Source organism: Lonchura striata, chromosome 9 (assembly GCF_046129695.1).
Source record: "Lonchura striata isolate bLonStr1 chromosome 9, bLonStr1.mat, whole genome shotgun sequence".
NCBI classification, from domain to species: Eukaryota; Metazoa; Chordata; class Aves; order Passeriformes; family Estrildidae; genus Lonchura; species Lonchura striata.
In genome coordinates, this window is record NC_134611.1 from 17,295,604 (window position 1) to 17,320,462 (window position 24,859).

The window sequence follows — 24,859 nt, forward strand, 5'->3', positions numbered from 1 at the left end:
GAGAACAGAAAGGAATAAAAAAAAAAAATAAAGGAGAAACCAGCAAAGGTGAAAAGCATTTAAAAATCAGGATGGGGTGATAAAAAGACAGCTAGTATAGCCCAGTAAAGCAGTAACAATTGTCCTCAGAGAGTGAGGTGGGGAAGAGGGCGGAGGGGTGGCAGGTAAAGGTGAGCAGGAGATGAGCAAAACATGCTGGAGGACAGAGCTGAGCTGACAATGGCAAGTGTTGGACATGAGTTAAATACGGTGGTTCATGATGATGTGGTGCATTTGGGAAATTAGGAGAAACAAGGACTTCTAATATTTTTATCGTCTCATTCTTATTTGCAATCACAGTTTGCAGACCAGCTGATATAGTTACCAATTTTCACTGCTTGGAAATAAACTACAGGGTTTTTGTTTAGCCTGTAACATCATCATTATTCAACCTATTACTTGAAGTAGTTTAATTTCATTCTTATCTGTTTTGACAGCTGAATCTTATCTTCCTGGTGATCACATTGTGCAAAATGGTGAAGCACTCAAACACTTTGAAACCAGACTCTAGCAGGTTGGAAAACATTAAGTAAGTGCTTTGTGTTCAAGTATGAGAACTATGATTATTTTCTGATTGCTGAACTGATTGAAAGCTACTCTCCATTAGGAGCACATGCCATTGTCTCCCAGCAACTGCAGATGTCAATTAGAAGCAAACAGAGCCAATCCTGCTTTCGTCACTTTGTTGCTGTAATGTCACAAACGCCGGTCAAAATTAGATAATTTCAGCCTGGAACTAGTGCCAAGAAACTGTTTCATGGAAATGCCAGAGCACTGTAGTAATTTCGTTTGCATTTAAAATGCAGTTCAAAAATGATGTTCCTGTTTGCATGGCTGATATGATTATATTAAGTTTGTTTTGTTAAATGACTTTTTGATTTAGGGATTCTGAGCAGTTTCTACTTGTAATCCTGTTCTCCCAAGAGAATTGACTCTATTATTATTGTTAACTTGAAGATTATCTGCTGTTTTCGTGCTAATTTAACAAATGTTTACTTTATCATGGTGTTCTACTGTAGTATCCCTTTTGCAGACTAATATAGGTTTTTGATAACTAACAAGGCTTTGGTAGCTTTCACTTCTTTAGATAGCTTTTTACTGTATTCTGTTTAGCCTTACGTTGTATTCAAGTTTTTTGTTACCAACGCTGAAGGGATGGTGCCACTTTCTAACACTGAGGGTTGGATGTGAAAGGGTCTTATAGATCTGCTTTGAAGGTTGGAAATGGCAAAGGGAGACTTTGTAAGGATAACATTGTGAACTAGATGTTCTAGATAGGTCAGTATCAGCTTCATTGCATGTTGCATGAGGAGAGAGAGAGAGCTAATCTTTAGCATCTCTCTCTTTTCTTCCTTTTCCTCTTTCTGTCTTCTCATCCACACCAGTAATTACCGTGTTTGTGATGGCTACTATAATACGGACTTACCTGGGTAAGATAGAACCCTACATTAACAAACTTCTAGCATGAATTTTAACTTTACAAACTCGGTCATATTGTGGATTTCCCTTAATTTTAATTAACTATTTTTGAGATACCTGATTTGCTAAAGACTTTTAAACTATTACATGCCTTTATACTTTTAAATTGCTTGCCTCTGCATTTTGAATTTCCTAATTTTGACTAATTTTTATAGACAATTAAAAATGCTCTTATTAATTTCTGTTTAAATTCTGTCTAATAATTTTGTTTCTCTTTTCTGCTTATAATGCTTTCTAGCTATGAAGATAATAAGCCATTTATCAAGTAAGATCATTAGTTAGATGTGGAATTCACTGACTAAATTCCCTTTCCCTTTCATTCTGTGCTGTTCACTACTTCCTTTTCCTTAACCTATTCATGATGGAATCTTTTTTAGATTGTTCTGTAAAGCAATATCCATATTTTTGTCGCATTTCAGCAGGGTTTCTTCATGCGGAAGTTACATCCTCTAGCTTCAGTTTAGCCGAGTTTATCGAAGCATTAATGATTTGGGCTCTAGGCTTTTAATCTGCTGTTTAACCTTTGTGCATTTGTGTTACATTATTTGGTGTCATATGGCAGCACCACTGTTTAAAATCTATGGTGTGATTAGTGGCTAAGCCAGATTTATCAATCTCTTCTCTAAAAGCAGATAAAGCAATGGGGTAGCTGAGGCTTGTGCTATACTTCTGCATATCAAAATACGCATTTCAAAATAGTTTTGACATCTTGTGCTGTTTTTGAGAAAGACAAAGGTTATATCTACTCTTGCTGTTTTTATTGGAGTCTAAGAGTACTGAATGGAATTGTTCTTTCTTTAATAGATAAAAGGTTAAACCCAAGGAATTTTTACATTTGAATGTAAAACTAGTAAAAGTCAACTGCAGGAACTGAAATGTTAATATTGGATTTGGCGAAGTATATTCTCATAAGTAATGTTACTAAAATTAATTTTCTTTTACAGATCCTGGGTCCTGGGTGCATTTGCTCTCCTGTGTCTCCTTGGCCTAACATGGTCATTTGGTCTGCTGTTTATAAATGAGGGGACCGTTGTGATGACATATCTCTTCACAGTATTTAATGCTTTCCAAGGAATGTTTATTTTCATCTTTCATTGTGCCCTTCAAAAGAAAGTAAGTTACCAAAACCACAGATAAATGTTCCCTAACTCCTTAGAAATGCCACACAAAATTCTTTAAAAATAGAGATAAAATTAACAATTTGAAGAACTGGAGTATTTTGAAGTAGTTTAAGGAGGGGACTAGAATTCCAGTAGAGTTCTTGCTGTATGTGCTATTGGGAGTCGTGTATCTGCTCTGTGACCCAGACAGGTTTAACATGGATGCAGCATTTCCAACTTGGGCTTGAAAAGTTTGAAGGTTTTGTGAAGAAAATGTAAAAGTTTAACACTGGTAATGTGGTATATATTAGCCTGGACTCACAGCCAAAAATTTTATGTCCACATGAAACAAGTCCTGCCTTCACTGCAGTGCTGCAAACAAAGGATCAGTTATGATATCAGCCCATATCAGCCTGGAAATGTTCTCTTTTTCTTAGATCAAGGAAGAGTACCTTTCCTGTGATCCCGTTAAGCTGCTAGATAAAGCTATGGGTGATAGGCAGGGATTGTACTATGTGTGCTCATTCATTACAAAATTAAGTGGGATGTAAAAATTAATTTTATTAGGAACTTTAACACACCTTAGAAAAAAGTAGTAATTAATGCTAGACAGCTGCTATCATTAAGTTTTCTGAAGATGGGAAAGATGCCAGCATTAATACTTTTTTTCAAGTTCCCTCCCCCAGAAATCCCAGTAGCTTCACTGGAGCCTCCCTCACAAGTGGGATGAGCTAAATTAGTTCTGCTCCCTTTCACTGGATGAAAGCAGAAGGGTCCCGAATGAACTGGAAGGAGGGAGAGACAAAGAGAGACAGATGGAGACAGAGAGAAAGCTTGAAGGGGACAGAGAAGCAAGCAGGAGAGAAGGAAAGTGAAGGGCGCAGCTCTGTGGGACCCTTTTTCGGGTTCCCTGCACCCCTTCTCTTCCCCAGAGCGTGGAAATTGCTTCCAAGGATGCTTTAGAGGTGTTTTAATGAAGAGTGCATTAAAAATGCTGAAAGCCTTTGTTAGAAGTCAGGACAAATAAAAGCAATGAGAGCTGAGAGAAAGGGTGAACATCAAAAAATCACACCCTAACAAACTTAACATGCAGTATGTCCTACATTTGGAAATACCCAATTTCCAGTATTTAGATTCCAAATATTTTTACCAATGTTAGGCTGGAGACCTAGCAATTATTAACTTCTATTATAATTAGCTCACCAGAGACATAATTAACTGATATTTATACTGGTTCATAATGGTTTCAGACCATTGGATGAAGTGTTGCTTAAATACAAAAGTCCTATGCTCATGTTCTCAACTGTACCAGCTCTAACATTACCAACATCTCTTAAATTTTGTGTAGACAATGGCATTCAGAGGTGTTTTAGGAAAAGGTCTAGTAAACAGAATTTTACCTAGATGAATGACACTCAATACTCGTTTGGAGAGTCCAAAAGCACACTTAGGGGATTGAGCCTAAGAGAAGAAGGTAGGGAAGAAAATGCAAACATTCCCAAAATGCAAATATTTTCTACGTTAGGGTTTCATATAATGTTTCCCCTTTTACTATTTTTATTGGACTTGAAAATCAGAAACAGATTCCTTTTTTATTTCTTTTTACAGCTGTGCATTGTTTCTATATAAAGTGGAGTCAGCAAAAAGCAATATTAAAATACCAGTCAAGTGTGAAAAAAACATAACCTAGAGCAATAAGATTTATACCTGAAAGAATGTTAAAGCTGCCATTTAAGATTTTTAAGTGTCACTGCCTTTGACTGGATATTGTCCTATGCTCTGTCTGCATAGCTAATGTAGTCTTTTTATTCTGTTATTATTACTTGGTCACTAAATTGAACAGAGAAATAGAATTGTGGAAGTGAAAACTATTATGTTTCCAGTTCTGACGAGATGATATTGCTGTTGCTTCCATCAGTTTCCAACAAGCTATAATTTAGAAATAATGACAGTGGAATGCGCAGTCCTGGCAGATAATGTACATTCACTGCAATACAGGCATTAGGCAAAGCCAACCCTGGAGGGTGGTATTTGGGTAAAAATACAGTTTTGATTGCTATTCTCTCTACTGTGTAGTGGCTTAGAGTATTTAATATCCATTAGTGTTCAGGAATGTATTTTCTTAGGTGTTACACCATCTAGTGATGATGTATATAGACTTATGTTTTCCAGGGTTAAAAATTATAATTCTAAGTTGTTTCATTTCTGTTTTCATTTCTTTACATGTCTTTTATGCTGATGTAGATAGGGGTTGACTGAAAATATATACTATGTACTTTTATAAAAAGCTGAATTATTGTGCCTAGCTTGAAGTTAAAGTACAAATTATTCAACTTTTCTTCATCCTTGTGATTTATAGCTTGAAGTTAAAGTACAAATTATTCAACTTTTTTTCATCCTTTGATTTATAGAAACAGCACAGTATGTATTCTTTCAGTAAAACTCCTGTAAAAAACAGCACATTACATATTTAAATCCACACAATTAATTTTTTGCATTTTCTCCTCTCCCCTTTTTACATACACATAACTTCCTGTCTTATATATTCATAGGTCAGGCAGAATTTCCAGATAAGCTGAAATCCCTCTTTTCACAGAAACTCATGAGTCTCATTGATGTAGAAGAGACACTTAAGTTCCTATGTAATCTGGTGGAAGATTTATGAGTTTAGATTTACACATCTATTCAAATTCTATCCACTGTGTCCTTTCACTGGTGCAGTCTTGCTGCCAAGATGTGCACACACTCTTCTCTTATCCAAAAATAGAGTGAAGCAGTCATGGAATATAAGAGAATTAACTGCTCTGTAAAATTATCCTGATTACTTTTTTGGCAATTGTTATCACACATAACAAAACTAAAGTTTCCAGCAGGTCACTGGAAACAAAAAGTGGATAAATGTAGCCTAAATCCTGAAGTCATTAATTAGTTTTGCAGCTCTGTCAGGGAAAAAAAAAAAACAAAAAAAAAACCCAAATCATAAACATGGGTATATTCAAATTTCTAGATTCAACAAAGACAGGAATTAAAATTTTATGTTTTGGTCCTAAAAGTGAAAGGTGCTTCTTTCCCAGCCTTTATGGTTCAAAAAGTGACACTGGAACACTGGCAAGTGGCTCCCCCAGCATAGCTGGGGCTGTGCCTGGAGGGGGGCAGTGCTGTTTGTGAGCTCTGTTGTGCTGGGCAGGTGTGGCCATCTGAAGCAGCAGCTGGATGAGCTACACAGAGTAAGAAAATTCCTTTACAGGCATTGGAAATTTTACACTCAGTATTGGAAATCATTGTGTAAGGGCTAGTACTGAGCAGTGCTCAAGCCCTTCTTGCCTGCTAGGATGGGAATACAGGCTTGCTGTACTTTCTGCACCAAAAGCTCTTATAAAAACCACATTTTTCAGCCAGCATTCAATTCAGGTAACCTTAACTATCTTAATCTACGATATGAAAATGAAATAGAAACAATTCTATAATCAAGTCGGTAATGATTATTCAGAGACATCTCTAAGAAGTGTGTGTATACCTTGGAAATAATTGGTTCAAAACTCCTGGGTAGCTGCTAATACTGCCACCGAGTAGTAAGAAATATGTGGGTTTGCTAACAGCCAGCAATTCAACAGACAAGAATTATCTATTTGCTTGAAAAGTGAGTAGTTTCAATGCAAGGTTCATGTGTTTTTACCTGCAGCTATTTAAAACTATTTTGTGTGCTAAGCAATTTCTTTCCCCCCCCAGGTACGTAAGGAATATGGGAAATGCTTCCGACATTCCTACTGCTGTGGAGGACTCCCAACAGAGAGTCCCCACAGTTCAGTGAAGGCATCAACCACGAGAACCAGTGCTCGCTATTCCTCTGGCACTCAGGTAACAAAGATTTTGACAGCATCTTTTAATTACCTTATTTATGAAAAGCCTACTGAGATATCTTCCAATCAGAAAGACTAATTGTCTTCTCATTATTGTCATTTACATGGTAAATGCATACCTCTGCATTGTAGAATTATTTCTTCTTAAACAGTTACTTTGGTCTAATACAAATATGTTATTTTTTCTTGTAATTAGGGACTGATTTATAGGAAGGTTTATACCATCATGTTTCATTGAAATAAAGTTTAATAAATTAGAGTTTTAATTAAAAAAATAAGGAATTTTCATTATGTGCTAGAAAAATTGTTTACTTTAGGCTAAAATAAGCACAAATATCCTAGATAATACCACATGAATAGGAAAAAATCTTTTTATAATCTACTATGCTTTTGTCTCACTGCTTTGTGTTAACAGAGTCGGATAAGGAGGATGTGGAATGACACTGTGAGAAAACAATCGGAATCATCTTTTATCTCAGGTGACATCAACAGCACTTCAACACTTAATCAAGGTCAGTCACTGGGAACATTTCAGTTTTAGAATCCATAAATTTATTACAAATTTTATATAATTTAACACAGGACAATTGATAAGAATATTAAAAAAAAATCTGGAACAAGTGTTCTCTAAAAGCAGAGTTTTAAAGTTATCCACCAGCATTTTGAAAACCATGTTCCCTTAACTGGCCCCTGCTATAGAAGTTGAATTCTTCAGTTCATGGGAATGTATTTAAATTAGTGTCATCAATAATTTAGCTTAAAAGCAAGATCATAATTTTAAATCTTTCCTAACCTTTATAGGTTAAATCTGAAATAGAAATATGAGTGCAGTAACATTTTAATGCATATTTGACTGATTTTTAGGTGCAGAAATTTTCCCAGTGAAATCTAATTGATATGATTTCTATGCAAAAGATGTCTGTAAAGCATTTATCTTTTCCATTTCAAAGAGCATCATATCTGTAACATGGGGTAGAATCCAGATTTTCAGGCAGAGAGGTCAAAACTCAAAACTTCTCATCTCATATAGACTTTGAAATCTTAACCTCATTCTCATATCCAGACAGAAAACAAGGGTGTTAACCAAGGCAGATTGTTCCTCCTTTCTCCCTTCCCACTGTGTCTTGGAGGCAGTTTGAGCCAGCAGTGGAGGGAGGACTGCTCTGTGCAAGCCAGGTTTGAAACCTGTTCTTCAACCCAATCCTTCAATGAAGAGCAGGGAGCCCTGGCTCACTGCAACCAGTTCCTGCTCAACTCAGAAATTTCAAGCAAAAAATTCAAATTCAGGATTTGATAGCAGGGACGTGTATTTACATTAATTTTGGAAGTAAAAACTGTGGTGTTTGCAAAGCAAAAGGTATCAGAATGCATTATTCTCCTTTTGCTATTTGGTACATAGACCTGTGTGTCTTGCTGCTCCTCCCATCCCCCCTCTTATGAATCCTGCATGTTTTTCTGGTAAAAATCATAATTAAGTAACTTCTCCTAGGTAGGAAATGTATATTTTTCATGTCCCCTTCAGTGTCTTACTAAAATTCCAAAATTATAAGCACATAAAATTTGATATTTACCCTAATTTGTTGTCTTTGCCTCCTGAGGTTTGCTCTAACTGTGCTGCACTATTAGTTAATTCAGTGTTGAACAGAGTTTCTCCCTGTTTCAAGTTCCAGACTCAAGTCACTGGAGATGTTCTGCCAGGATTAGAAATATTGGTATCAACTCTATTCAGTTATGATTTTGTCACTATGTCAGTGATACATACGTATAAGGGTTGTTTTATAATTAATGACAAGTGTCATTTTTCCATTAAAATAAAAATCAGGCTTTTAATTAAGCTTTTTTTCCTTGTGACAAAGGAATTTGGATTGAAAAAAATCATAGCTATAAATTACATGTAATTATTCTAACCAAAATTAAATATAATATGCAAAATTTAAAAAAACAAGCAAAATGTATTTCAGTTATTATTTCTACTAAGAAGAACTTTACAATGGAAAAAAGCTATGATCATTTTTTTAGTTGATCACTAATACAAACTTTCAAATAAGATTAGCATAGTCAGACCATAATTCTCTGAGTGTAAGAAATTTCTGCTCATTTCTGCTACTAAGTAGCTCTGAAAGTACAAAAGCATTAATATTTGGAATATATATCATTCCTTGCCAAATAAAAATATTTATACTATAAAAATATAGCTGTCTAATTGTTCTTGGGTGTGTAATACACTGATCCTGATGTACTGCTTTGCAAAGTAATAAAAAAGAAACTTGAATTTTATCTTATTGAAATGTTTAAATTAATTTTTAAATCATGACATTTTTCTTGTAGTAGCTAGAAGTCAGAGATTAATTGACTTTTTAATAATTTCTCAAAATATGCTGTTTTTTTATCTGATTATTCTGAGAGTGTTTAAATGGTGTTGCATTAACATGCAAATTTGAGTTTACAACAGTTTAAAAGAGTCTATTCATGTCTGTTCTTTGTCTTACATTGTTTGTAAACTGATAGTTTCAAGAAATTTGTCGTTCAAGGAATTCTTTTTTAAAACCTGGCAGATACGTTTGCAGCATGAATGTCCCAGGAGAAAATGTGAATGCTCTGATTTCTTAGAGCAAATATTTTGCTTTCCCCTCAGCATGCATACTTTTGCATATACTAAGATATGCTTCTTGCAATTTGTCATCCACTGTCTGTTTGAAACCAGCAATTCCTTTCCACTATCTGTGTTTTTAGTAAAGTGAGTAACATCTCTGATCCTGTCATAAGAGGTTTTTCAATACATTTCAGTTTGAGAAATTCAGTTCTGTCAATTCTGGACAGAAGTGTTTCCTATGATCATTTTTAAAGTCCTAATAGCTTTATGTACTACCTTGATCTCTAAACATTTAATTGCTGCTCTTGTGTAACAGTGATTTTGTATACATTAGTAAATACCACTTTCACTAGATGTTTACTTTGGGGATTTGGACAGCACCTGTGAGTTACTGGAATCTAACTGTATTTTCCTGCTCCCATTTCCAATGCATAGCTCAAATACATCCAGAAATTTTCAGCTGAATTACATTTTAGAAATCCTACCTGATTCATGATGAATAAAAATTACTCTTTATTGAAACTGTCAGGCTAAAATTAAGCAACTGACAATTTTTTTTTCTGTTTCTTTTGCTTTAGGAATGACTGGCAATTACCTACTAACAAACCCTCTTCTTCGACCACACGGCACTAACAACCCCTATAACACATTGCTCGCAGAAACAGTTGTATGTAATGCCCCTTCAGCTCCTGTGTTTAACTCACCAGGTGTGCTTATACTTCCTGAATAAACTGCTTTTCTTGGCTCACTCCAAATTCCCTCTTTTCCCTAGATAGAAACTGAAGTTGCAATACCCCAGCCGTACAGTCTGAATTTCTGAAATAAATTCAAGAAATGCAGTGTTGCCAATGTCAGCTTGTAAAACTGCACTATATTATAGTAATGCCTTTGCCCTAACAGTATTTACCAATAATTATCCATGTTTTTAACACAGGTGGCATAAATCTTAATATACTATTAAAGGACTGACACCACATGGTCCGAGAGCCCATCTTCAAGATATATATCACTTAGAGGTATCATGTCTCTGCAATATAAGGTTGACTCTAAAGCTTGCTGAGAAAACCCTGCTTATGGAATGGATGAGATGCTAAAGCAGTGCAAGGCATCTTGACGCCTTTGGATACCCCGGTGTAGAAAATTGTATCCAGTCAAACAGACCTGAACTATAGTATAGTGCAGCTTTATGGGAGACCATTTTCCTGTAGGAAAATCTTGAGATTAACAGTTAGAAAAGTTTAGTTCTGTAGGAATAAAGGGTGTCATCATTTACCTAACATTTTGTTGTTACATTATCTACTTGCTTTTTTTAACGATATTGCAGTTCATCAGTAAATATCTTGCAGATACTGTTTTGATGAGTCCTAAGATCACTTTAGTGTAAATAGAGTGATAAATCTTTGAAAAAGAGTTCATAAAACCTTGTTTCCAGTTTTTATTTCAAGTCTCCTTTTTAACTGAACTGTAGTTTCTATTTTCATTCTCTTGTTTTCTTACTTTCCTTATGCTTTCCTCTAGCAACCTACAGAGAGACAAGTATGGGAGTAAAACTTAACTTTGCCTATCAAATGTAAATTTTTTCAGCATGATTTTTAATGGGCACAATTAAAACATAACTAGCGGTCATGAAGTAGACTCAGCGGGCAAGTGGTTCACAATTTGCAAATAAAATGTTTCCACATTCAAAAAGTACTTGCAAACTGCTTTTTGGGAAACAACATGAGGTCTGTAGCAAACCCTATTGGTAACACAAGTTATGCAATGCTGAAATAATTTGCTGTTTAAAACCAAAGCAGTGTCATGCCAAAATGCTTAACAATTTACTTATATTTTTACATTCCTACAGTAATCTTGCTACAGGCTATGAAAGATTTCAAATTAATTACCTGATCATGGGCAACAAAATTTGCTTCATCAAACCAATTTGAATATATTCTAGAATGCTTAACTCTGCAGTATATCATAGAAAACTCATTTTGGATTATCAGATATATTTTGATATCTCTTTAGCAGAGGAAAAGAAAATTAAAATTACAGAATTAAATCACTTTCATGAGGGAAATGAATCCAGCATGTGGTCCATGTGTTGTCTACTTTTATAAATGCCATATGTTCTGCACAGCTAAATCCATTGCAAGAAAAATCTTGGAACATACATGAAATTGCAAAACCACATAGTTGTTTAATCAAAGCTTAAAGAGGCCTTTCAAACAACCCTCATCACTGTTAAAATCAGTACACATGGAGAAGAGTTAGCAATAACACAAATGCAAAACGACTTGCAAATTGCTCAGAATTTATTTGGAAATGATTATTCTGTTTTTTAAAGTTGAAGACAAAAATCTTTTCATGAGAAAATGCAATCTCTTTTTAATTGAAAACAATATTTCCAGAGAATATTGAATTTTCTAGGATAAGCTGCAGCTTTAATTATGAAAAAAGAAATCCACAAAAAACAAAAATGTAAAATCTTTTCCAAAAAACTTTTCCCTTATACTCCTCCAAGCCTTGCATATTATGCAGCAGCCTCACAGTGGTCAGTCTCATTTCAGTAAAGTCACTTCATTCTTTCTTTACTTCCAGACATATCTGTAGATAAAGTGCTTTTCTAGGAATGCTCTAACCATCTGATTTCCATGGTTCAGACTGTTTAATTTCTTGCAGAGTTTTTTTTTCTTTTTTTTTTCGGTTTTTTTTCTTTTTTTTTTTTGCTTTGCTTGGGAAGCACTGTGCTGTCATAGTTTACATGTCTTTGTGTCTATAGGAAAACATTTTCTTTATCAAGTTCTCAGAAAAAAATGCCAAAACCCAAAGCATAAAGACTTTAATCATCATAAGACTTCATTTCCCCCCCCCCCTCTTAAACTCCTTTTCATGTTTTCAGCAGACTTACCCAATCTGTCATTCCCTCAACAGCTATGAGATATCAGCCATGGCTGATTTCCTCTTCCCATTCCACAACTAATATTTATTCTTTGGTTTAATTTCTGTGACCCATACTTACAGAAATTCCTAACATTTCTGCATTTGACTTCCATGCCCATGGTAACTGTGGGCCTAGCTCTTAATTAACTATTCTGGTTCATTCAGTGCTGTCACTGTGACTGATGCAGACTGCAGGCAAACTTTGACCTTTAGGAACCTGGGGCCTTTGTTGGCAGACAGAATATTAGTGCAAAAAATTACATTAAATGGGAAAAGAAAAGCTGTTATTGCTTAGTAATCTAATTTGCTGAACCCTTGCTCTGACTAAGTTGCTGAGAAGCTCAGTTATTCTTCATCATGTTACAATAAATCATTTTACTTTCTTTTATATATCAGCTACTCTTAGGCCAGATAGCCTGAGCAGACAGACATGATGTGAGTTGTCCAAAGTGAGTCATTCCACCTGCTGTCTATCGTGTTGTTGGATGGTGCTTGTGGGCCCTGGTCCCTGTAGTGTGAAAGATGGCTGTCCTTGTTTAACATAAATTCTTTGTATTTATCCATTTTTTTTCATTCTTTTCTTTACTTCATCTCAAAAAAAAAAAAAACCAAAAAAAACCAGGAAAAAATATTAGAAATGTTGTTAAAGTAGTTGCTTGCCAGTTATGTGGGTTTATGTTGTACATTTACCTTCAGTTATGTCTGTGATCTAATTCCTTTTTAATTTAGTGTTGTTTAGGACAAATTCTGTTAATTTTCTTTTTCTAAATCATGGTGATGCACTTCAAAACATAGATGTTTCCAAATGAATTGCTTTGCATTACATATGCAAGGGCATGGAGTGAACAGTTCCTTGTGGAAAAGTCACATAATTGACACTAAATTAAGAAATTCAAATGCCACTATTCCCCACAGAAATTACACGTTACTATTTTTAGAATGCATCTTTCCTATAAGGTGTGCAAATGTTTACATTTGGGAATGTTCAATAACCTAACTTTTCTCAAGTTTTACTTCCAAGTACAACTTTGTCCTGAACTACATTAAAGAACTTTGTTAAAAAGAAAAAGAAAAAAAAAAAAACAAACAGGTGATAAAAACATGTCGGGCAATAACCAGAGCTGTCTTTTTCAATTTCAGGACATTCACTGAACAATGCCAGGGATACAAGTGCCATGGATACTCTACCGCTAAATGGTAATTTCAACAACAGCTACTCACTGCGCAACGGAGACTATAACGACAGCGTGCAAGTTGTAGACTGTGGACTAAGCCTGAATGATACAGCTTTTGAGAAAATGATCATTTCAGAGTTAGTGCACAACAACCTGCGGGGCAGCAGCAAGAACCACAACCTGGAGCGGGCGCTGCCAGCCAAGGCCGTGATCGGCGGGAGCAGTAGCGAAGATGACGCCATCGTGGCAGACGCCTCATCTTTGATGCACAGTGACACCCCCGGGCTGGAGCTCCACCACAAAGAGCTGGAGGCCCCCCTCATCCCTCAGCGGACTCACTCCCTTCTGTACCAGCCCCAGAAGAAAGTGAAGCCCGAGGGAACTGACAGCTACGTCTCACAGCTGACGGCCGAGGCTGACGACCACCTCCAGTCCCCCAACAGAGACTCTCTTTACACGAGCATGCCCAACCTCAGAGACTCTCCCTATCCAGAGAGCAGCCCCGACGTTGAAGAAGACCTCTCTCCTTCCAGGAGGAGTGAAAATGAGGACATTTACTACAAGAGCATGCCAAACCTAGGGGCTGGCCATCAGCTTCAGATGTACTATCAAATCAGCAGGGGTAATAGCGACGGCTATATCATTCCCATTAACAAAGAAGGATGTATTCCAGAAGGAGATGTTAGAGAAGGACAAATGCAACTAGTGACAAGCCTTTAATAGTGTAGCAAAGAAATATTAAAGGTCACGTTCAAGTATTAAAAAGACTTAATTGGCCCCGTGCAGGCTCCCTCATATCTGCTCGAAGAGACAATTCTGTTGACCCTGTGGTTCTCCAGTAACAGGGATGACTGGACCTCGCAGTTCTGTGAATTTTTATAAAACAAAAACTTTGTATATACACAGAGTATACTAAAATGAATTATTTGTTACAAAGAAAAGAAATACCAACAAGGTATTTACGATATCTTCTGCTGCTGAATTTAACAAAATTGTGAAAAAAAAGAGAAATAAACACTTTCCAGCCATTTTACTGCAGCAGTTTGTGAACTAAATTTGTAAATATGGCTGCACCATTTTTTTTTTCCTAGGCCTACATTGTATTATATACAAGGCGTAGGCTTTAAAATCCTGTGGGACAAATTTACTGTACTTTACTGTTCCTGACAAGACTTGCAAAAGCAGGAGAGATATTCTGCATCAATTTGCAATTCACTGCAAATCTTTTCCATTAGGGCAAAGATTGAATACATGTCTAACCACTAGCAATCAAGCCACAGGCCTTATTTCATATATTTCCTCAATTGTACAATGAACCGTTCTCATGAAAAAATGGCTAAAGAAATTATATTTTGTTCTATTGCTAGGGTAAAATAAATACATTTGTGTCCAACTGAAATATAATTGTCATTAAAAATAATTTTAAAGAGTTTGAAGAAAATATTGTGAAAAGCTCTTGGTTGCACATATGTTACAAGCTGTTTTTCTTACACTGTTCATAGTACGATAGTTTGTTTAAAATACAAGTTCTACCTGTTTTCACTTATTTTTTCACTGTAAACAGTGTTCTGCTTTGACAAGTTAGTTTTTATTAAGTTTTGAATTTTTATTGCCAAAAAAACATAATTTGGAGAGAAAGTTGTTTTAGAAGCCAATTATGCCAAGCCTTGCACAAATTTGGTGTAGCTAACAAAGATTGTAACTCAATTCCCTGTTCATTCTTTAATCAGGGTTGGGTGGTAAGGGGTAAAGGGGACACTGGACACTTCTCACAAGCTTTCTCGTGAATGAAAGGTGCCTGTCCTTTAAAAAAATAAATAAAACAGAACTATAACTCTTCCATATTCCTTCTGCCTATATTTAGTAATTAATTTATTTTATGATAAAAAATCAAATGAAATGTAAATTGTTTCAACAAAATTCTGCTTTTTTCATCCCTTTGTGTAAACCTGTTAATAATGAGCCCACCACTAATACCCAGTGTAAAGTTTAACACCTGTTTGACAGTAAATAAATGTGAATTTTTTTCCAAATAGGTAAAATGTGCATTATTATGTACAAAGCATAATTGGCATCAGCATTCCTTCAACCCAGATGTGTCCTGCCTAGAATGGCATCTTTACATTTCATGATTTAAATGTCGAGAATTCAACAGAAACTGTCTATAGCTCTACAGAAGACAGGTCATCTTTACTTTTCTTTTGTCAAGATTGAGTAGGCTCAAACCCAGATATAGCAGGGTCATTAGGAAAATGTACTGTAAATTCATATATTTGCATAACTTTTAAGTAGGCATCTGCACTGAAATTAAAAATAAGGTGGTAAACACCACTCTCATGTTCTTGGCAACAGTAATTAGCAGTTAATTATTAGTGATGAAGATACATTGTTGCAGTGGGGAAAACACAAATAAGCAGCATTTGGCTAGCACTCTGAGTGCTATCTAAATAATTCATCCATCATGGCACTGGTTTGTGTTAGATAAATAAGCATGACTGTCCCTATTTTTATCAAGCTAGAGAATTGCAGAAGGCAGCTGATGCCCAAGATGTTATCTACAAATCAGTAGCTAAATTGAAATCTTTGTTGTGTTGATTCCCAAGCCTCTTTTGTTCCTCTCATCCAGGGCCTTTCAAAGATAGTATCAAGGACTGCATTTGTCACCACTTCCTAAACTGTGTTCTTTCAAATAACTCTCAAATTAATGCCCCATCATCACAGAGACCACAGTTTCATCTGTGGCCACTATTACTGTATGGTAACAGCAAAAATTAACTTGAAAGCTGTATCATTACCTTCTAATGCATTGGAATATATGAAGTCCTTTTGGAAAATAAATCGATGCATTTTTAAGAAGTTTGGATTTCAGAAGAATGTTTTGGGCGAGACTTCCTACTGCTGAGAAAGTTCAAGCTCTAAAAAACTAAAATCCAGGCTGAGATGGAACTGTGGGGTTCAGGTAACCTCAATATTCTATTCAGGACTGTGACACTAGCAATTGTTCAGAAGTAAAAAAGCATCTTCCAGCATCAGTCACTGGTAACTCTTGCCAGTAAGTTCCTTAACACTTAAAAGTTACTGTGTTTGCAGTAGAGTCACTGAAACATTAAAAATTTAATCAGAAAGGGTTTACTTCTGTTTAGTACAGAATGCTTTAAAAATCTGAAGTCTCTATGAAATAGGACTTAGTTCTGATTCAGGGTACACAGCAGACTTCTTGGAACAAAATTTATTCCCTTGGACTGTCTGGCAAAAGCATACTTGCTGCCTTTTACCTAGGAAATCATGTTCTTAAGGATTTCAAAATTATGGTACTCATGTAATTCCAGTACACATGACCTAATAACATCACCAACTTTCTGCCGAATCTTCAACCCTATTTAGAGCAATTACTCCTTTATGTCTAACTAAAGGTGGCAAAACTACATACTGGAGAAAGGTTTGTAGCATTGTGATCTTAAATACATATTCAATTGCAAATATAACTAGTATTCGTAAAACCAGAAAATGTAGCTGATGAACCTAAGATGAACCAGCTGAACCTAAGTATCATAAGGGAATTCTTTTGTTAGTTTCTTTGTATTGTAGATGTTGCTTTTTAGTGAGCCTGGGGGTTTTTTTGGGTTTGTTTTTTTTGGGGTTTTTTTTTTTTTTTTGGGTTTTTTTTAAGTGTTGAGCTAGTGAGTGTCCTGTGTTTAGCCAGCAGCCAATACATTGCCAAATTTCTGTTGGTGTAATTTCTCAGTGTAGTAGGTTACAGTATAATTATATAGTAGACAGCTTATTGTAATTTATGTTCTAACATTCCTGCCATCTTGTCTTGGGATCAGAAGGACAGAAGAATTCAGAGGAAGAGTTCAAGAACATTGAAATAATGGCAGCAGAATTAATGGAAAAAAGTGTTTCTTCAGGCTCATCAGTTAACCAATTCCTATGATGGTGCCCACAATATGTTGCTATTTCAGGCACTATCTTTCAGAAGAGCTGTAATTTTCTTATGGCTGGTAATCGCCTGTTAGTATCAGTGTTAACCCTACTGGCTCAGTTCAATTCTTCCTTGTAACTTCAGTCCAGTTATATTAATTCCTACAAAAGATTGAATGGGATGTGCATTTAGTGAACTGTTGTATAATGGTGCTATGCATTGTCTAATATAAAATACATCTCAATTCTACATAAGTGAACCATAACATGAAGAAATGCAACACTGGTAATAACTTCTTAGTTAAAACTAACATTTATCTGTAAATTCTACAATACACCTTTGCTTATTTTAAATTTGAAATGAAGTTACTAATAAAGTTTACATATATTCACTTATGTAGGCAATAAAAAGTGTTTCAAGTTGCCATAAATTATGGATAAAATATGTGTCATATTTGATGTTCTAAGTTTTAAGGGTTTTTTTTTTACTACTCAGACATTAACAGAGCAACAAAAAAGTAAATGGTCTCTGTGTACTGTAGCTGGTGTTACCCTCCTTTGCCTCAAAAACAACTAAACTTCTCTTATAGATTTGATAGATTTGATTCTATGACAACATACAGTAGTGTAACTTAATCCCTGAATAAAATTACTTTTCAAAATCAAGCCACAGGTAGATAATCATGTAAATATGTACAGATATACACACACAATATTTTAATTCACTAATTCTAGGGAACGATGAAGAACTTAAAAAGATGGGATTCAGCAGTAATCCTTCAGTTTTTCAGTAATCCAACAAAGACACGCCAGAGAGATCACAGTAAAGCATTCCTTAATTTTTAAAAAAATAAATGGTGACAGTCATCTCCCACATTAATGAAGAGTGGTGGTACTGTTGCAGTGAGCAAGGATCTTGCTATATGGCTGCACTGTGGGATGAGGATCCCAGATTCATGGATGCCACTGGTATTCTGGGTCTCTATTCCACAGTGACACCACAGTTTTGCACTGAATTGGAGATAAAAAATTATCACTGTCACACCTGGAAGCAAGAGATCTGTGTCTTTCATTTGCACAATCACTTTGTAAATTATTAGGAATTCAATTATTGGCTACAGCTCAATCATCTGGCTCTGCCAAAAGTCTGGAGTAAAGGTTCATTAGGAGCCTGTCTGTTTCAACAGAGTGTTTAGGGCTTTTTTCAGTAAAATCTTCATGTGGTTTTTAGAACGACAACTTCCAAATCCTTTTATTCATGCAGGATAAATTCTCAATGGTATTTCATTAATTCATGCCTAAGAGCATTAATATCTCTTCTTAGTGTATTATGTCATCATTAATCTCAGCTGCTCCCCATCCAAGCTCCTGGCATGTGCAGGGGATCACACCATGGTGCAGCCTGAGTGGTTATAAATGCTACTGAAAATCACACAAACCTCTACTCAGCAGCAAGGAGATTTTAAAGGACCTTTCAATATCATGCACCAGCTGCTGCAAACATCATTCTGGAATCCCAGATGGGGGAAGTCACAGTTGCATAAATTATACTCAGAATAGGTAGCTCCATAAAGAAAATTTTTCTACAGAAAAGTTTGTGTACTGAGCAATTTCTTCCTTGGGTGTACACCTTCTTTTATATGGTTAAGTAGGAACCCTGGCACAACGTAGACCAGTTCAAATTTTAGGCAGCAAAGCTGAGCACAAAAGCATCAGTGCACATTAAATGCTCAGGTTCCCAAAAAGGAGGCAGTAGATTAGTACCTGTAATCTGTTTTTTTAAATGGAGAACCTGGATCTGTGTAGACAGCATTGGACTAACTGGTCCAGTCCTATTGTAGCATTAGAATTGTTTTAAAATAACATAATGCTGCTGAACATTTAGCTTCCATGATTGCTTAACAGAATGATTCCCAAAGGTTAATGAGGTTCTCATGCAAATAATTAATTTTAATTCTCTTTAAATAGACCACATAGCTTTTCTTTTTTTTTTTTTTTTGCACTAGTAATATAAATAGAAGCTTCTTAACTTGTATTCATAACACTACTCATTGTTTTAAACACTTGCCCTCAGTTTCCTATTACTTTTTGCTAAACAAACACTTGTTTTCAGCATCCTCCACCTCTCTAATTATTTAGTTGCCAGTCTTCAGAGTTACTTTTTGCAGTATGCTTTAAATTAAATTTAAATTTAAAATTATGGGTTCACGTTGATATACGGATGGGAGTTGTATCTTTTATTCTGTGCTACTGCCACCCCTCCATGGTCTCACATGTTTTGTTTTCATAGGATCCCTTCACAGCACACTATTCCACTAGGCTGGACATAGTAAGTAATGACCTAAATAGTTATGGTTAATTTAGAGCCCAGCAAAGCCTACAAATACTTCCAATTATTCCCTTGAATGTGTGCCCAACCTTGCATTTCTCAGCATTGCATTTCATCTGCATCACACTGCCCATTTATTCACTTTGTTAACCCAGGTCAATCACAATCTTCCCTAGTTCTGATTAACTGAAGTAATTCTGTGCTAACAGCAAACAGTGCCACCTCCCCAGCAGCATGTTCATCCCCATTTTCAGATAGCACCAGTTGAACAGTGTAGGGGCACTAGACCATTAGCCTTTTGTCATGCTAAAAAAATCAACCATTTAATCCTGCTCTACCTCTTAGTTTCTAATGCACAACTACTTTAGCTCTCGCTTCCTTAATACGTATTTGCTTTAATGGTTTCTTGGTAGGCATATTTTTATATGGATTTTTTTTTTCTTTTTTAAATCCAAATAAATTACATCAACCATTCCCTCTAGCTGCACATTCCCCAACAGCTGCACAATTGACTTAATTTTAGTATGTTACAGAGGCACAATTTTCTTGCTCTAAGCAGTTAAGTCTCTTTTGGCAATGTTTCCTCTACAGTTTGTGCTTAAATGTGGATCTGCTAGATGTCAGACCCAAAAAGCACTTCACTGTTCAAAGTGAAACTTTGGTGGAATTTAGGCACTTAAATCCCAGGTACAACAGACATTACTTCAGGGCTAGAATGAATTCTAATCTGGAAGACAAATATGTTTTTGTCAGTAGAGCATTTTTATCATCCCAGGTTTAGTGACTGTGCATGTGCAGCGCTGTCATTGCAGCCAGGAACCATGAGCAGTGTCACTGCCTTGCTGTGCTTACCAGTGCAGACCCTGAATGCCATAATCTGGGAATTAGGTTACAAAGGAGCTCCTTCCTTCCCCTGCTGAAGCTGAAGTCCTGACAATAACTAGCCTGGAGTAACTCTGATGTAAATGCCACCAGCAGAGCTCTGCAGCACCCATGGATCTGCCCTTATTCCAAATAGATCACTGCAGCAGGATCTGCATTTGACAATCTTTCCAAATCTCTCTGAGCCTGTGTTTACCTTATTGGAAAACAGGTTCTAAAACTTCTCCCAGTTTCTTTTTCTTTTCATCATGGAAGCTGAAGGCTTCCAAGTTTATTGTTCCTTGAGAAAGGGTCACAATTCCTGCCTGTACTCAAAAGCACCACAGGTTCCAGCCCGGTGTCCCTCCCATGACAGAAGGTGTGAGGCTGCAGAAGGGCCATGTCCTGTTGGTGGCACTGACCATGCCAGGGGACCTGCAGGGTGCTGTGAGGTGCTCTCCAGCCGAAGGCGGGCACTGCTGCAGCAAGGGCCACGCAGGAGCCGCATTGCCCACGCAGAGCTGGCAGCTGAGGAGCTCAGAGAGCCGGCCTGGGGCTGGCAGAGCGGGCCGCCCTCAGCCTGCCCTGCGCAGCTCCACGGCCTCTCGCTTCCCGCGGTGCCCCAGCGCAGCGGCAGCCACGCCGCGGCTGCAAACGCTGCCTGGGGCTCTCAGCTTCCACCTCCCTCAGGCAGGAGTGCTTTAGTGTGAAACTACTGCTAAAATATAGCTGAAATAACTGATGGGCTATCTCCATGACAAAGCCTAAATAAGTGCAAGTTTACACAAAAAAGTGAAGATTTCCAAGCACATTAGAGGTTGCCAGAAGAGCCTGGACTTTTTTCAAAAGCAGGGAAGGAAGAGGAATACAGACAGATGGAGAAGAAAATAAAAGGACAATATAAAGCAAATGAGGTTCAGAATTAATTTTTCCCTTTCTCATTTCTCTTCTTAACAGCATCACTAGGTGCTGCACCTTCAAGGCAAAACTGAAAAATCTCAGAAATGTCAATCTGTCTGGGTAATTTGACAAAATAGTTCAGAAAGCCAGTTCTAACTCTTCAAACTTGTTGATTCATGTATATGACCTAGCCTTCCCAGATTACAATATGCTTACAGAAAGCAGACAAGAAATTTTTCATTCCAATGTCTAGAAATGTTCAAAGCACGCTTTCAAAATCCAATTTAACAAAAACCACTTACTTCAATGGACCAGAACTCTACCACTCACAAAAACCGCTAAAAATGAAGGAAACAATCAAAACACCTAGCAAGAGAAAGATGATTAGGGATTTACCTTAGAACAGGTTTCCCATAAGTTATCTAGGCAAGTTTCCTAAGGCTATGAATACACCCTTCCCTGAGAACAAGGCTCAGTACCAGCAAGGCACTGTTACTCATGCAGGGGTGCTGCAAATACCACAGTACTCTGCTTCTCAGCATCACTTAAGGAATCTGGTCCATGACCATTCTTAGAAGTGCTAAAAGTGTCTGCAGAGACAATATTTGTATCATATTTAAAGGATTACTGTCCTGACCAAATACTAAAAGTAAACAAAATTGACACCTGTATGTAAAGAAGGAGAGCCTACAGAAACAGTCCTACAAAGTGCAGTGTAACTTGCTTTCATGATCCAGCTCATGGTGAGCACACAGAAGTTGCTCTTGGTGTAGAAAGTACACAAACCTAAGTTCTGAATAGTCTGACATCCAAAGTAAGCAGGTTGCTGCAGCAGGGGAGGTTCTTCTTGGTCTCAGCAAAAGTTTGATGCATGTTAGCTGGCACTTATCAGACTACTTGGTCTTCCCATATCAAGATAAGAATATGCTTATAGTTGGAAGTGTTCTAATTAGGTCAACTTGGCTATTGTTCTGTGGTTTGACAGATGCTGCATTTAAAGTAATTTCAAATACTAATTTTTAGACCTTTTCTGTGAACTGATAAATCAAGTGCTATTTATTAATGGAATTATTCTTTTCTTTCTTAATGCTTATTCCTTCTGGCTTGTAACTTTAATTAGAACCTGCTATCTGTTCATATTGGTAATAGTAACAGTTGTCACTAGAGTACAGATGCATAGATTCAGCTCATAGTGCCCCTTTGACATTATACTTAAAGCCTAACAATCTTCCCAGCTTTGTATCTGAGCATACCATCCATTAGTGCTTTATCTCACTGCCACCCTGAACTCCAGACTCTAAAAACTAACAATCTGATTGTTTTTTAACCAACCAATAATGCATTTTCTAAAGACTAGAAGCTGTACAAAAAATAGCTTCATTTGAAGACAAATATCAGCCTATCCAGATTTTTATTACCATAGATTCTCCCAAGGCAGTATTGTTTCTTGAATAATTATCAATCTAAGCAATCATGTGCTAAAGCAGTCTGATTCACTCATTAAACATACACATAGAAAATAACTTGGTTACCCTGGTGAAAACAAACAACTCCTCTTCTTCTTTTTGCCCTCTCCTCAACCCTTTCATAGAATATAATGACTGCATTGAAAAGTAATCAGTTAATATTTGATTTTGCATTTGTCAGGAAAAGGTAATATCAAATATATTTTTTAGAGCAGAGGAATTAGGATCTGGAAAATTGCTCAAATAATACTAGTCTTGTTTGATTTGTGTCTTTACATACTGACTCATAGGTTTCAGTAATTTGAAAGGAGTCTTCCAGCAACTAGTTGCAATCAGTTAGGTTCTAAAAGCTTGCCAACTTACTATTTAGATAAACTATTCAAATAAACTTTTCATTCCAATAAAACCTATTTCCTTTTTCATTATTTTTCACTCTGTGATACAGAAAATGCTATCTGTTTCACAAGTTTCTGATTAAATATATCAGGAACAGAATAGCTTTCAGGTCTCTGTTCATTGGGAAGATACAGACAGACTGCACTTAAAATGGTCTGCATACCCTGTGTGAGAGTCAGCAACACCAGCCAGAAAAAGGCTTATGAAAGTATCCATTTGCAAATACTGCAGCTTAAAGGACTTTCATTTGCAAATGCAGCAATTTAAAGGACTTTTTGTTTTTTTGCATTGACTCATGTAGTCCATGATGGTACAAAAGTTAGATTTATACCCATAAAAACGTCTTCAAACACCCAGCACCACTGGCTCACAGGAAAGGTGCATTCTGCTGAATGGATGGTGATGATGCTTAAAGCAGGCAAGGGATGATGATGCTTAAAGGGCTTCTGCATATCAAATATTTAGTCCTCATTTGTCCTCACAAACAGAATGAGTGATCTAAAGTTTCTCCAAATGACGTTTTAGTTCAGCAAGCTGCTGTGTACCACAGAATAAAGTATTATATATTCTTGGCAAGAAAAATGTGGTAGCTCCAAACAAACAAAGCTGTGGATCTGCTCAGAATTCTGCAGTTTGTGAGTCCTGGGTGCTGGAGACAGCAGGACTTCTACATAGCCTGGTCTAGTGGAAGGCTCCCTGCCCATGGCAGGGAAGGTGGAAGCAGATGGTCTTTAAGATCTCTTCCAACTCAGATCATTCTGTGATTCTGACTTACTGAAAGCATCCAGTTGAAAAAAGTTACTATCAGGAATGAAATTTAATTCCCTAACACACATTTGAGACATCAGGAAGATGCCTGGTGGGCTTTGGTGAGTTATGGAAAAATGCTGCAGCCTCCTGATATAACTCTCAGTGAATATTTTTCCCTGAAATACTGGAAGATTATCACAATCATTTCATTGTAGCTACGAGTCAGTACACAAACAGGAGTTCTGCTACATCAGGGAGTGGAAGAGCGTGGAGGATATGCCCAAATAAGTTTTTGACTCAATTTATGCCAATCCAAAATTAACATATTTTGATTGAGGTCTGTGAGATTATTCCAGTCGTGCACCAGTTAACGGGAGCAGAGTGAGGGCTGGTGTCTGGTGCTATTTCCTGCCACTTCTCTCTGCTGCTCACCCCCTCTGTTTTATTACCTTATCGCAGAGCCAGTGCTGTTCCACATCCATGCACTCCTTCTTGTAGAATCATAGCTAAACTTAATGCTCACTACTTAATCAATTTTCTCTCAACAGGTAACAAATAATTGAACAGTTGGGGGGTGGGGAATGACAAGATTTAGTGTGTTACTTCCTCATAGGAAACAAGACAACTCGCCCATTTATATTTATGCATATTCAATTTCTTTCATTAGCCAAATGACCCCAAGAGTAAAGGAATCTATGCCAACTCACCCAGTTGGTAGAAAATAACAAGTACCATGTACTCCAAGCCCAACACTGGACCACAGTAAATAACATTTTCAACTACAGAAAAAAGTGAAGACAGCAGAAGACAGGAAGTTTTGCAATGTACTTCTTTGTTGCCATGTTTTGTTCTGCCACCAGCAGAACAAAGATTGCTGTTCATAACAGTAAAGCCTACAGTCAGGCCCTGGCCCCAGTTAAATAAATAGCAAAAGTTTTTACCAACTTCAGTGAGGCCATGATTTCTCTTTTGAATCGTTAAGAAAATCTTTCTCTATCTCAGTTTGTTGATTCATTAAAAATAAAGGCAAAAAATACCTCAGTTTTTCAAAATTATTTCCAG

General features: G+C 36.6%; 1 protein-coding gene across 13 annotated transcripts in view; it reads left to right on the forward strand.

Moving 5' to 3' along the window:
• The window catches only part of ADGRL2 (adhesion G protein-coupled receptor L2), a 155,504-nt gene extending 140,300 nt beyond the window's left edge, over positions 1-15,204 (forward strand). For 2 of the 13 annotated variants that reach the window (XM_077785411.1, XM_077785413.1), the window contains 7 exons: positions 477-568; positions 1,425-1,469; positions 2,463-2,631; positions 6,348-6,476; positions 6,894-6,990; positions 9,650-9,778; positions 13,137-15,204. In XM_077785411.1, the coding sequence (XP_077641537.1) occupies positions 477-568; positions 1,425-1,469; positions 2,463-2,631; positions 6,348-6,476; positions 6,894-6,990; positions 9,650-9,778; positions 13,137-13,891 (1,416 nt within the window). In that variant the 3' untranslated portion in view covers positions 13,892-15,204. Of the gene's footprint in view, positions 1-476; positions 569-1,424; positions 1,470-1,756; positions 1,784-2,462; positions 2,632-6,347; positions 6,477-6,893; positions 6,991-9,649; positions 9,779-10,589; positions 10,608-12,392; positions 12,446-13,136 lie in introns of all 13 variants that reach the window. The other 11 variants (XM_021527199.2, XM_021527217.2, XM_077785409.1 and 8 more) reach the window with 10 other exon arrangements.
• The last annotated feature ends 9,655 nt before the right edge of the window (positions 15,205-24,859 follow it).